We start from the raw sequence: 12,017 nt of genomic DNA on the forward strand, positions 1-12,017 counted from the left end.
GACTTACACTCAGGAGAGAAAAAAGGCCCTCTCCTTCTTTTTCTTTCAATAGCTGAGTGGCTTGAGTACTTACTTGTGAAGCTGGAGACTTTGGGTTCTAGGCCCCCCTGTGCCTAGACTGAGTTTGATCCTGGGTTTTTCTGAGTTCCCACCACAGCACTTAGGTCACTGCACACAACTATTAGCCATTATCCAGGCGCTGTTCTGGCACTCCTTTTGGAATTGGTTCCCCCACCAAGCCCTGAGAGGGAGACACTTGTGAGATACAGGGGGGCCAGGAGGAAGAGAATAAACAGAGACTGAGGGGCTGCTGGCCTGGCAGGGAAGGGCTCTGGATTTTAGTTTGGGCTCTTTCTCCCAGTGAAGCAATAGCTTTGTGGCACTCTCCATACAGGGTGCTAGTGAAGAGACTGACTAGTATTTAACCTGTGGCATAGTGAGAGTGTTATGTTAGGAGGTCATCAAGACCCTCTGACTTCCCTGGCAACTTCCCTAGCCTCTAAGTTCTAAAGAGGAAGAGGTGGGAACTGGCTTCTTCCCTCTCCCATTTTGTTACCAGTGCACATGCCCATTCTGTCAGTGTACAGTCCAGAAACAGGTTTCCTGTCTGCATGGAACTGTCACAGATGTGACATAGATGACCAAAACTAGCCATGTAGATAACTAGGAAAAAGCAGAATGTCACCCAAAGAGTTAGGTTCCCGAGAGGAATGTGGGTGCTTAAGTATGTCCAGAGTTCAAGACTGGCAGAATCCTTGCTCAACTGGTACCTGTCCCTATGCATCTAATGTACCTAGGTGTCTACCTTTCTCCCACTGGGCACACACAGAACTGCCCAAACTGAGCTGCTTAACAGCTTCCTCAAAAGGTTGAGCCCCCACAGATTCACAAATTAGTCATTCTCCTGCCAACTTTGCTGCAGGACTCATCTCATGGGTGTGCCCAACCCCACAAAAAGTGTAGTTGGTGGGAGAGGAAAAGGGGAGGTTTGCCCAAGACAGACCTTGATTTGGTGCAAGGACTTGTCCCAGGTCTCCCAAATCCAGGATATTACCCTGATTTTCAAGATGTTGGGTATTGTGAAGTCTGTTTCTCCTGTAAAGCTTTTCCACTTTGCATCCAATTCCAAGGTCTGCCCCAGGCCTAGAGAGCTTATCAACTTAGTGTGGTTAAGGCACATTAGCAACTATACCCACCAGCCCACAAGGAAATAATGTGGCCAGCTTCCTTTTGTTCCCTGGCCTAATGACTAGGGATAGTGACTACCAGCTGGTTGGACTTGGGGAAGCATTCAGATAACTTATACGAAATAAATAAAGTGGGATGATTTTAATGGGAGAGTTTGAGAGAGACGTGCTCCAGACTGCCCTACAACCCAACAGGGCACCAATATTGTGGGAGGTTGGAGACCTCAAATTTCTGTTCTCCATAGTCAGAGTAGAAATTTGAACCTAGGTCTTCCAGTTTCCAGTGACCGCTCTGACCAGTGAGACTGTAGGGAAAAGGTATGTATGTAGAAAGGCAGAAAGGGGAACTATGCACTCTTCTTCCTTTTTTGCCAGAAATAAATTATCTGGTTTAGGTAGATAACCCTAGGAAAGGTTTAATGGTTGTGAATTTCATGTGTAGACAGACACCTGGATTAAGCCACCCTGTCCTTAGCATCTTCTGTTGACTGGGTTAGTTAGTCAGCTGATCGGGGGGAGTTGTCTCCATTCATAGCAGCTGATAAAATAAATTGTTGCTGACAAAAACTCATACCTTTCTGAACCAATTAGTCTTTAAAGTACCACCAATTAGTCTTTCAGTACTGACCTGCCTTCTGACTGCAGACTGATGCAGCTAATCACTACTAGGCTACAGGATGCTTAAACATAGACTCTGCAACACTGAGGCCAAGTCACTGAGTAATTCTAGTTTAAAGAATATCTGACTGATGAGAAATGTTTTGCTTCACCATGTATCAGCAGTTTGAAGCAAAACTTTAGGGAAATTATTTAGGTTTTATTTTTCCCACTCCCACCCCCAAACCTTTTGTTATGATTTGGTGGCAGGTCTCTGAATTCATACGAAGTTTACCAGGATGTGAAGAGCATGGCAAGGTGTTTAAGGATGAGGTGAGTCTGGTACAGCTTTTGTTTCGGAAAGTGTGACAGAAATGATTGCTTGCCTGCATTCCAAACTGATAGCATGTTACTTATCTACAGCCATAGGATTAAATGCTAAAACCCATCCTCAGACATGACTGCCACCAAGGTCAGCTGGCCTTTGCCTGATGGTAGACTCGAGAACTTTGGGTAAAAACAATTAAAATGATTGGAAAGTCTAAGGCCCATTTTCAAAAGTCACACCTATGTCCACCACTTAAACCCAGATCCAGATCACTTTGGTAGCAAAACAGGCCTTAGGTAGAATTTGAGCACCTAAATTAGAGGTCTCACGCATTGCTTTTTCTTCCATTGCTCTCAACACCTGGGATGCCTACAATCATTAGGCACTGCTGTTTTGGCCTGAAAAGGTCTCAGTGCCTAGGCTTAGGCTCCTGCAAGTGCTCAGGAGTGATCCGATTCATGCAGCTACATGCATAACTGCTGTCTAAGCTCCAGTACAATCTAAATTGATCTGAAGAGGTGGCTAAATCCTCCAAGAATCCCAGTCCACTTGTTACCCACAGGGCATGCCTAGTTCAGACCAGCTGCATGGAGTGACAGTACAGGTGCAAAATCCACAGACACTCTTACTTGGAAACACAGCCAGTAATGGTGGTGATTTTCCACATAATGGCCTACCAGTTAGAGCACTTGTCCAGGAAGTGGAAGAGAGCTGGGTTCTAAGCTCTTCCTCCTCAACCTCAGGGGATTCAACTTTACATCTTTCACCTGCTAGGAGAGTGCCTTACTCACCAAGTTAGAGCAGAGTCCACCCTCTATACCATCATTGGGAGGTGAAATATGAGCCATGCTGGGAGGAGGACTAGCAAGACGGAGCCTGATTCTGTAGGCCAGTGATGTGAACATTCCCACTGGGGAGGGACAGGGAATGTAGAGTCCTGGTCCCTGATGCCAGAGTTATTTCTGCTTTTTTTTTTATTTAAAGACTGTCTAATGTAACAGTTCCAGAAGCTGGGATGATCTAGTTGGGAATGGTCCTGCTTTGAGCAGGGGGTTGGACTAGATGACCTCCTGAGGTCCCTTCCAACCCTAATTTTCTCTGATCCCCTCCCTGCCTTCCTCACAGAGCTACAGAATTACATTTGCTTTTGCTTGCTTACTCTCATCTGGATATGTATTGTTCAGCGGACCCAGACTTGTACTTGTGGTTTCTGCGTAAGTTAGTCCTGCTTAGCCTGTCATCGGGGGATGGCAGAGTTTTAGGTACAGAAGGTTTCCATAGGGCTATTGAAATCCTTTTCTGTAGATTCTTTGTTCCTGTTAAACCTATTAAAATAAGTTGTCAGACTGCAGTCAGGTAATTTAATTTTTAAGGGCTAGTTTTGCCCAAGACTTACCACTACAAAACTCAGCATTGCACCAGTTAATATTGAGGTGCCATTTCACCATAGCCCTGATTTAGGTGTCTTAGTTTCCTTTATACAGCCTGTGGAAAGACAAGAACCAGAAAAGACCACAGAGTGAGAGGAGAGGTGCCTAAACTAGCCAATGGGAAATACTGACAAGAGGCATGTGCCTTAATGTGTACTCTCTCTGGGACTTGGGTCTCCCCTGGAGTTAGGTTCCTAAGCCTTTGCTTCAGAAGGTATTGATTGTTTTTTATTTAACAGTTAAGTGGTTAAAAGAAGGGTCATATCAGCAAATATGAGCATATCTCCACAAGCTAGCGACTGGGGTGCTCAGTTGGGTGTTCTAGTCCTGGTGCAAATTGATATATTTTGTGTTACTCAGTGAATGAAATCCTAAAATAGTCATTGGAGCAGGGACTGGACCCACATCTCCCTGAGATGGGCTGAATGTCCTAACCCCTAGGTTGTGGAGTAAGGCTGACTCTTGTATGGGTTTCTCTTTCTCACTCCTGCTAAATTTATGGCCTGTGTACAAGCCTTCTCCTCCCTCTACCGCCATGCATTGTCAGAAGGATTTGAAGTGAGGATATGGACAGCTGTTACATTCATTCACAGCGCTACAAAATGTGAGCGTACAGGAGCACGAACAGTATATGGTGTTACAAACATGACCCAAGCACTACAGAGACCTTTGTGTTTAAAACAAGAACTCCTCTGTAGTGCTATGCTCTATGGCACTGCATGTAGCATCTGTTCAGTTATATGTAACACTACAGAGGTTGCTAAGACCCCCCCAGCATCCTACAGAGCTCCAGTCTCCCTCCCTACCCCCTCCACAGTGGGATGGAGAAAGAAAGAGTTTGGCTTCCTGGTAGCTCATCCAGAAGTGTTGATCTGTTCAAGAGCTGTAATGAAACCCTTCTGCCCCTGCTGTTGGATATAATTCTAAGTGACTTGAAAAATTACCCATGGCTCTTTGCTCCTGGGGGAAAAAGTTGTGTAGGCCTCAATACAGAGGCCTGGTATGACTAAGCTGGTATTGTAACCCTTCGTGTCTGTATTTGTGCTGCCTTCTACAATTAACCTCCAATAGATTTGGCATTTCAGGAAAAAACCATGCATGAATTATGTGTACTAAAATAGTGAAGCTATAAAATTTGGAGGAACATGGTTATCTATTATTTAATGCTGTAAAAAGCTTTATCTGTGCTCAAAGCCATTTTATCAAACCTTTTGGCACCTGGAGCCAAGTATTTTTTAGCCCCCTGTGTTAAAACAGAGAAAGTAAGTTTTGATTTTTTTTTTTGTTGGTGTTGTTTGGGGTGGAAGGGCAGCATAAGACTTATATTTGGAAGAACAGTTAATTCAAGTTTAGTGACTAGGATGAAATCCAGCATCAGAGTACAGACACCCTTGTAGAATTGATTTAACCCAAAGCAATGGGCAGATTTGCATACAGAGAGATATAAATTCAAGCTTCCACTTAAGCCTAGTCTGAAATAAATTGGCTTGCTGGGAATTTTATTTTATAGATTGTTAAATAGTTACATTATTACAGCATCAAGCCTATTAATAGCTGTCCTTGTGTTTCTTTTTAAAGCAAATTGATGGAGAAGCATTTCTGCTAATGACCCAAACAGACATAGTCAAAATAATGAGCATTAAACTGGGACCAGCCCTAAAAATCTTCAATTCCATTCTGATGTTCAAAGCCGCAGAGAAAAATTCACACAATGAACTCTGAAAGTAATGGAAAGTGTATACAAGCCAGCTTTCTCCACTGGAGCTTATGTTTTATTCAAAGCACAAAGTTTCACTAGAATTGTCAAGTAAGAACTCTTGGAATGGAAGAAAAATAAGCCAGTGCTGGTGGACTATTTAATATCTTTGAGAGCAACTACACCTGAATCCTTCTGGGAAGTGTTTGAGCCTTTAACAAGGTACTGTATAACACCCGAGTCAGCTAGTCTTATTTACCAAATTAATGGCACTATTTCTCTCATGGACTGTTAGATAGGATTCCTACCTTTATTTTGGCATCTGGAAATCCTTCGCTGATTATTTATGCTATAATAAAATGAGGGAAATGGTAATATTTTCTAAGAACTCCTGAATTCTGTTTCACGTATCCATTTTTCTTTGCAGTAACTTTTACTTCACGCTGTCAAAACAAAACTGGTTAGCTAAAAATGAGGCTACAAGTAGCCAGTTCAGACTGTTGTGGCTAATGCAGGTTTTGTTTCATAGTTTAAAACACCACATTTATGCTATATAAATACCACTTTATGCTACAACATAGAAAACTTTCCAAAATTATGAAATTGTCTACCTGCTTGTAACAATTACATTGTTGAGGTTGAAATTCTAATGATTTTTGGATAAACTGAATGTTTTTACTTTTGCACGATTATAAAAATGTTACATGGGGGGGTGGGGTTTCCACCAGCATCTTTAATGTAAGTTACCGAAAGACCAGTATAGAGAAAGCTGCAACTGAGGAATAGCGTTTGACTTCACAGAATACCATTATTCATGCTGCACCATGGCACTCCAGGTTTCTTTTTTTTTTCAAACCTGGGAGCCCACAAGTGTTATACAGCACATGGAGTAAAAAATTGTGTGTGTGTGTGTGTATGTGTGTGTGTGTGTGTGTGTGTGTGTGTGTATATATATATATGTATATATATATATATATATATATATATATATATATTTGAGGTAAGAATTTAAAACAAAAAGAAAACCTTTTCTATGTCTGTACTTTCTGGTCTTCAGTACTTACTGCAATAATGAAAAAGAGGAGTACAAAGGCTCAGACTGCTCCCCAAGGTCCATGCTCAGTGAAGGGTGCTCATTTTCCTACCATTGGGGTATTACTTAGCCCTTCTTCCTAGCCTGAAGGTCACCCCAAGTTAGGAAATATATTTTACGGTGCAAAGGAAAATGAAAGGAGGAAGAAAAGGAAAACTTGAGGAGCAAGGTGCATGACACTTGTGAGTTCAGGCACCAATTCCTACAGTGGGTAATTAAGTAAGACACCCTTCTTTCTTGAAGGATTGTTAGAAGCATTCGATTAAGGGAAGGTGTTGCACTGTTTCTAAAAAAGGATATAGAACAAGATGCACTTTAAATTAAGAAAGGCCTAGCTACCCATAGACTAAGGATGGATCTAGAATCCTCCTTGTGAGAATGATCCACATGGGAGGAAGGTGAGAACTGGATCATTTGGCTCATACAATCTCTTATGCCTAGTGTGAAGTAAGGGGGATCGTTTATCTTTGCAATTTAGAATGAGCAAAACATTCCTACCACACAGGAGGCTGGGAGGAACAAAATCTTCCTACACTTTGCTAGGGCCTCCTAATTGGCTGGAATTCCTTAAGATTTGGAGAACTCTTTGTGCCACTGTGGGTCACTTAAGTGACTGGCACCTGCCATAATGTGAGGTAAAACAGGGTCAGTATGAAGTAAGTTGCATTACTCTATTAGGCTCCTTCCATGACATTGCATAAATAATATTTTTTACATTTTGTTCAAAATTTGTACATTCAAATTGCACTCTTATTGTATCTACAATACAAAATAAAATCTGAATTGGAGAAGATTGTTACATTTGTGTTTTTCTAGGATTCTCAAAAATGAACTTAGCTGGTCTACAGGGTGGTATGGACTGATTTCTACACAGCAACTCAACTGTTGACATGATTTTATAAAATCAGCTATAAAAGAGTTCTCTCCTGTTTCCCCAAACACCTACTTAACAAAGATATCATCTCATGAGCTACTTCCTGTATCACGCAGCCTACCTGTGGCAACATCAGTTGCTCACACAGGCATGTAACATTTGGAAATTAATGCAATTAATCACCTTTTCGTCTTCTCCACCCAGCTGTTCCATCCATTTTGGCTCTTTTGTATATACTTTCCTGTGCACTTTCCCTGTTTCTCTTCTTCATCAGACATTTCTCTAGGTTACAGATTAGTGAGGTGCTCTCTGTTCTTCTCTTCAGAAGGACCTGAAAGCCTGTAGAAGCCAATGAGGTACCAAAACCATGTGAACTATCAGCTATCCCTTGCAAATTAGTTTAGGAATAGCTGATTTCTATGGAGATATACTGGGATTTTCTTACAGTTTCCTCTTGCCTCTAGAAAAGTACTGAACTTTGAGAAATTTTTGCTTATCATTTACAAGACACCTCTGTGAATATGGACTAAATGACACAGGCCCAGTCTTTTATTCAGTACTGCCCAGACCCAAAGTAGTTTCCCTCCATTACTCTCTCACACTATCTCCAATTTGATAAACACGTATCATATCAAGAGGTGCAGCTGTCCAAATAATTTGTATTAGGAAGACTAATAAGGTTGAGAAAATTTGTTAAGAAAACAAAAAGAAATGAAAAGCAGTTCTGCATATTTAAAACTAAATTCCTTAGAACATGGTACAGGAGGTAGACTGGCAGCTATTCCACTGCTGTAATCTGTAGTAAAAGTCACACAGAAACATCATCTCTTAATAGTTTGAATTTAGCTCTGAAACTTACCACCACCTTCTCCACCATAGTACTTAGGGCTTGGACACACAAAAGGTTTACACTACTGTAACTGCCCTTTCCGGTGCCATGGAAAAAAGAGGAGCTATGTAACATGGCATCCTATGTAAGTTCAGTGTAGACTAGGAAAAATCAGTGATAAATCCACAGTGTTGTGTGTGTGTGTTGGTCTGCAGCCTAACCCAGGGTAGCAGTTTGTTCAAGGCAAAAAGGCTATTACTTGCTCACCCTACTATCAACAGATGCTGAAACAGTAACATACTATGCAGAGATGCAAGTTATGCTGGGTGTAACCAAGCTGTATATCCAAGTCCCCCAGTATATCTGCAGAACCACTAATCAAAAACAAAGCTTTGGAATTTTCCAAGCTACTTCTGCTTCCTAAAATTAACGCAGGAACAACAAACTCAAGAGATCCTGCATAAATACTTTAAGACAGCTTTAAAATCATGGAATTCAAACAAAGAGCATTATCTTTGTTTCTGCAATGAAATGGTGACATTTTGCTGGCTACTTCCATTTTTCAACCACAGAAACTCCAAGGAAGCAAAGGCTCTGAGAGTTAAAAGAACCATGCTGGGCCATAATGTGGAAGATGATCCTGGTCACTATTGAGGCAACCTGGTCTAGCACAAAGACTCATCTCCACATAAAATGGTCTCTGCACACACATGCTGACATTATACCTCAATTGTGCAGCAAGAGAAGAGTGGCCAAATTGCACCCCACAAAGAAGACAAGTGAGAAACAAATCCAGAGAGAGAGAGATCTATCTGCTGATTTCAGCTCCAAAGTACTTTTAAGGAACTCTTTGTAACTTAGAACTTTCATTTAGTTGTTTCAAGTGCAATTAATCAGGAAAATAAAGGTAAGTCGTGTCACATAGGCAGGGAAGATTCTTCAGGCTCTGGCCAAATTATACTATCCACAGATCCAGTGTCTGCAAATTAAACCTCAGACGCAGCACTTTTTAAATGGAAAAATACTTATTTATAGTACTTTCAATGATCGTATTACAGTGAAACCACATTACCTCTTAATTGCAAATCTTTAACTTGTATCACTTCAAGGAAAAACACCCACATCAAACCATGAATCCAAATGCAAGGAATATAAACAACTGAGGCAGTAAAGTATTAAAAGTAAATTAGTTCACAAGTGAGTTTCTTACCTTTAACTTAATCAAAACTTGATCCAAATGGAGTAAAAAAGCTCTATCAGAAAAATAATGCAGTTACAGTGAACTATAAAACTATTTTTCTAACACAAAAATGTCTCTAGAATTTTCATTAAAAATAATGAAAATGCTCAGGTTTTAAATTTTAAAAATAACAGCAGCCCATACAATAAAAAACAGGTATTGTAAAAACACAGCTGTATTATAAATATTCATACACTTCCACTGGAAAGAATTACACTGACTTATCTTCACAACCAAAGATTTCTTTTGACAGTGCTCCAAAGGCATTCCCCTGAGACGAGTATCACATCTGTTATCAAATGGTCAGACATTCAAGTTCTTCTAGTTCTCTCTTTACCTTCACTGGGAAAGACTGCGGACATCTCACCTCAAAGATCAGTGACTCTAGAAAGTTAAGTGTGTTATGGATCTTTTCTGGACACTGGATGTCAAACACATGGAACGCAGCCAGCAGAGCAGCCAGTGCCATTGTACAATCATCAAGCTGAGCCAGTTTCTCTTTTTCCACATACAAAGCAAACTCACACGTATTAACATTGAAGGGGTTTTTCACTTCCAACACTGGTGTCGAGACCTTCACCTGCAATAAAACAAAAAGCTAAAATTCATGAGGATTGCCAGTTACATTCATGTTCAAGAGGTGCTTCGAAATTGGTTAATAATTCTATGGGTGTTTGAGATCTTTTGCATCAAAAGACACTAAGTAACATAGGCCAGGGTTTTACAATGAAGATAGTGAGCTGCAAAAAGGCTAAGGGGAAGATTTTAGAGTTATGCGTCTAAAATCAAACTTAGGCAGACTGAATCCAAAATCATGATTTAAAAAAACCCTCACTTGGCAATTATGGAGGTGTCTAAATTTACTGGACAGGTCCCTCTTTGGCCTGGAAAGTCCCCTGGGCCGCTTGTATTGCCCTTCTGTCCTTGCCCAGAACTGGTCCAGCTGAACAGGCTCCTGGCTCTTACTGAAGCCCCACTGAGGTAGAAAAACAGGGCAGAGCAGAAGCACTTGCCCAGGATGAAGTTGGAGACTCATCAACCTTCTTGCCTGAAGTTGGGCCATAGCATAGAAAAGAAGACAAGACTTGGGAGCTACAAGAAAATAAGCAAGAGGGTGTTTCACTGCAGCTGGGTGCATAGATCGTGCAGCTGGGAGAGGTGAGCTCCTGGCTTCAAACTTATTGCTGGGGGGCGGGAGGGGGGTTATCCAGTGAATGAATGTTAACTGTATAAATAGTTTTGTGAGCAGACACTGGAGCCCAGGGCGCTTCTTCCCAGCTGTGTCCCAACCACTAGGATACATCAAAAGCACTAGGATACTGTTGCCTACTGCCCCACTCCCATGGCACTTTCTACTGGGGCCTAGGCTTCAGCTGGAGGCATACAGGATGTGTCCATGAAGTGTTCTAGGTTGAGCCCAGGTATCCCACTTCACTGGACTAGTCTATGGCCTCTCCCATAGTTTCAACCTTTTTAGACCCCAAGTCTCCTCCACAACTTCACTTAATTGAGTGACACCCTATTTCAAAAACTGTTATTATTACAGTGCTTACCTCTTTGTACAGGGGCTAAGGAAGTGGACAGGGGGTGGGGGGGAAAACCAGCCAGGGGCAAGAGAGCATGTGCTTACTCTCTCTGCAGGAGCTGAGCAGTGCAGGGAAGGTGACAGGGAGGAGGGAGCAGCTGGGCAGGGACAAGCCTTTGCTTCCTTCCTCACAGAGGGGCTAGGCAATGGGAGCCAGGGGAGGGAACGGAGAGGAAGGAAGAGCAGCTAGACAGGAACAAAACTGCTCTTACTTCCCTGCACAGAGATTGGGCCATAGGGGAATACCTGGACAAGGATGAGTTTGCGATTATCCCTGTACACCTAGGAGCCCCCGTCAAAATATTTCACAGCACCCTGGTCCCATCTAGAATCACTGAACTTGCTATTCAGTATTCCGCTTCCTTCTGCCAGCTGTGTTTTAAAAAGAAAACTGATCTCTACTCAATACCTTCAAAGATTGCTGGCAGATGCCTACACTTAGGAGAGGTTTGGACTCTGAATCCTGGGTGGGATTCAGGCTCCTAAGCACCTACGTGGTGTGGGATTTCAGTTCAGCATTTCCTGTTTGCCAGCTTTAGGCAACTCCCCAGTCAGTGTGAGGCTTTTTGGGGTCACCCCTTTCCTTGGGCACTGCATATGCAGCATAAGCACCAAACTCTGGGTTCTGGATTCCAGTCTTTGAGTGCAGTACCTGAAAGTCTTTACTTAATCAAGGATTAAATGACTGACTCTTAAGCAATTAGTGACAGAAAGACAACCAGAACTATAGACATGGTCCTCTGATCTTAGTACTACATCACATTCTTCCTTTAAATGTCACTTTATGATGTGTGATGTCATTAGATATCATACAAGAGACATACAAAAAAAAATCCTAATCACTGCAATTGTCCCCCACTATCTGACACAGGAGGGAGGGTAGGGAAAGGAAGGGAAGGGATATTTAATTTAGATGGCGGAGAAGGTGGGAAAATGCAGTAGATTTTATCTGTTTAGAAATGTAACTAGCCTTCATAGCCACATTTAAATACCTCCTCATTCACAGCAACAAACAGACTGGTGTCATCTCCAAAGGCGTCTGGCAGCAGTAAACAAGTGGCCGTCATTTTCATATCTGTCAAAGCAAAGGTTTTTACTGAACTACGAACGAAAGCTTTTCGATATCATTGTGGAAGAGCAGACTGATTTATGAAGTAA

General features: G+C 41.9%; 2 protein-coding genes across 4 annotated transcripts in view; one reads left to right on the forward strand and one right to left on the reverse strand.

Moving 5' to 3' along the window:
* Positions 1-7,122, forward strand: part of L3MBTL3 (L3MBTL histone methyl-lysine binding protein 3) — a 164,790-nt gene extending 157,668 nt beyond the window's left edge. For 2 of the 3 annotated variants that reach the window (XM_014611069.3, XM_014611070.3), the window contains exons 21-22: positions 2,055-2,117; positions 5,121-7,122. In XM_014611069.3, coding sequence (XP_014466555.1) covers positions 2,055-2,117; positions 5,121-5,264 — 207 coding nt within the window. In that variant the 3' untranslated portion in view covers positions 5,265-7,122. The remainder of the gene's footprint in view (positions 1-2,054; positions 2,118-5,120) is intronic. The other variant, XM_059712941.1, reaches the window with a different exon arrangement.
* A 1,875-nt stretch (positions 7,123-8,997) lies between these two features.
* Positions 8,998-12,017, reverse strand: part of SAMD3 (sterile alpha motif domain containing 3) — a 67,207-nt gene continuing 64,187 nt past the window's right edge. The window contains exons 9-10 of the mRNA XM_059712949.1: positions 11,852-11,934; positions 8,998-9,854 (exon numbers count right to left, since the gene is read on the reverse strand). Of these exons, the coding sequence (XP_059568932.1) occupies positions 9,570-9,854; positions 11,852-11,934 (368 nt within the window). The 3' untranslated portion in view covers positions 8,998-9,569. The remainder of the gene's footprint in view (positions 9,855-11,851; positions 11,935-12,017) is intronic.

Source organism: Alligator mississippiensis, chromosome 1, assembly GCF_030867095.1.
Source record: "Alligator mississippiensis isolate rAllMis1 chromosome 1, rAllMis1, whole genome shotgun sequence".
Lineage (NCBI taxonomy): Eukaryota > Metazoa > Chordata > Crocodylia > Alligatoridae > Alligator > Alligator mississippiensis.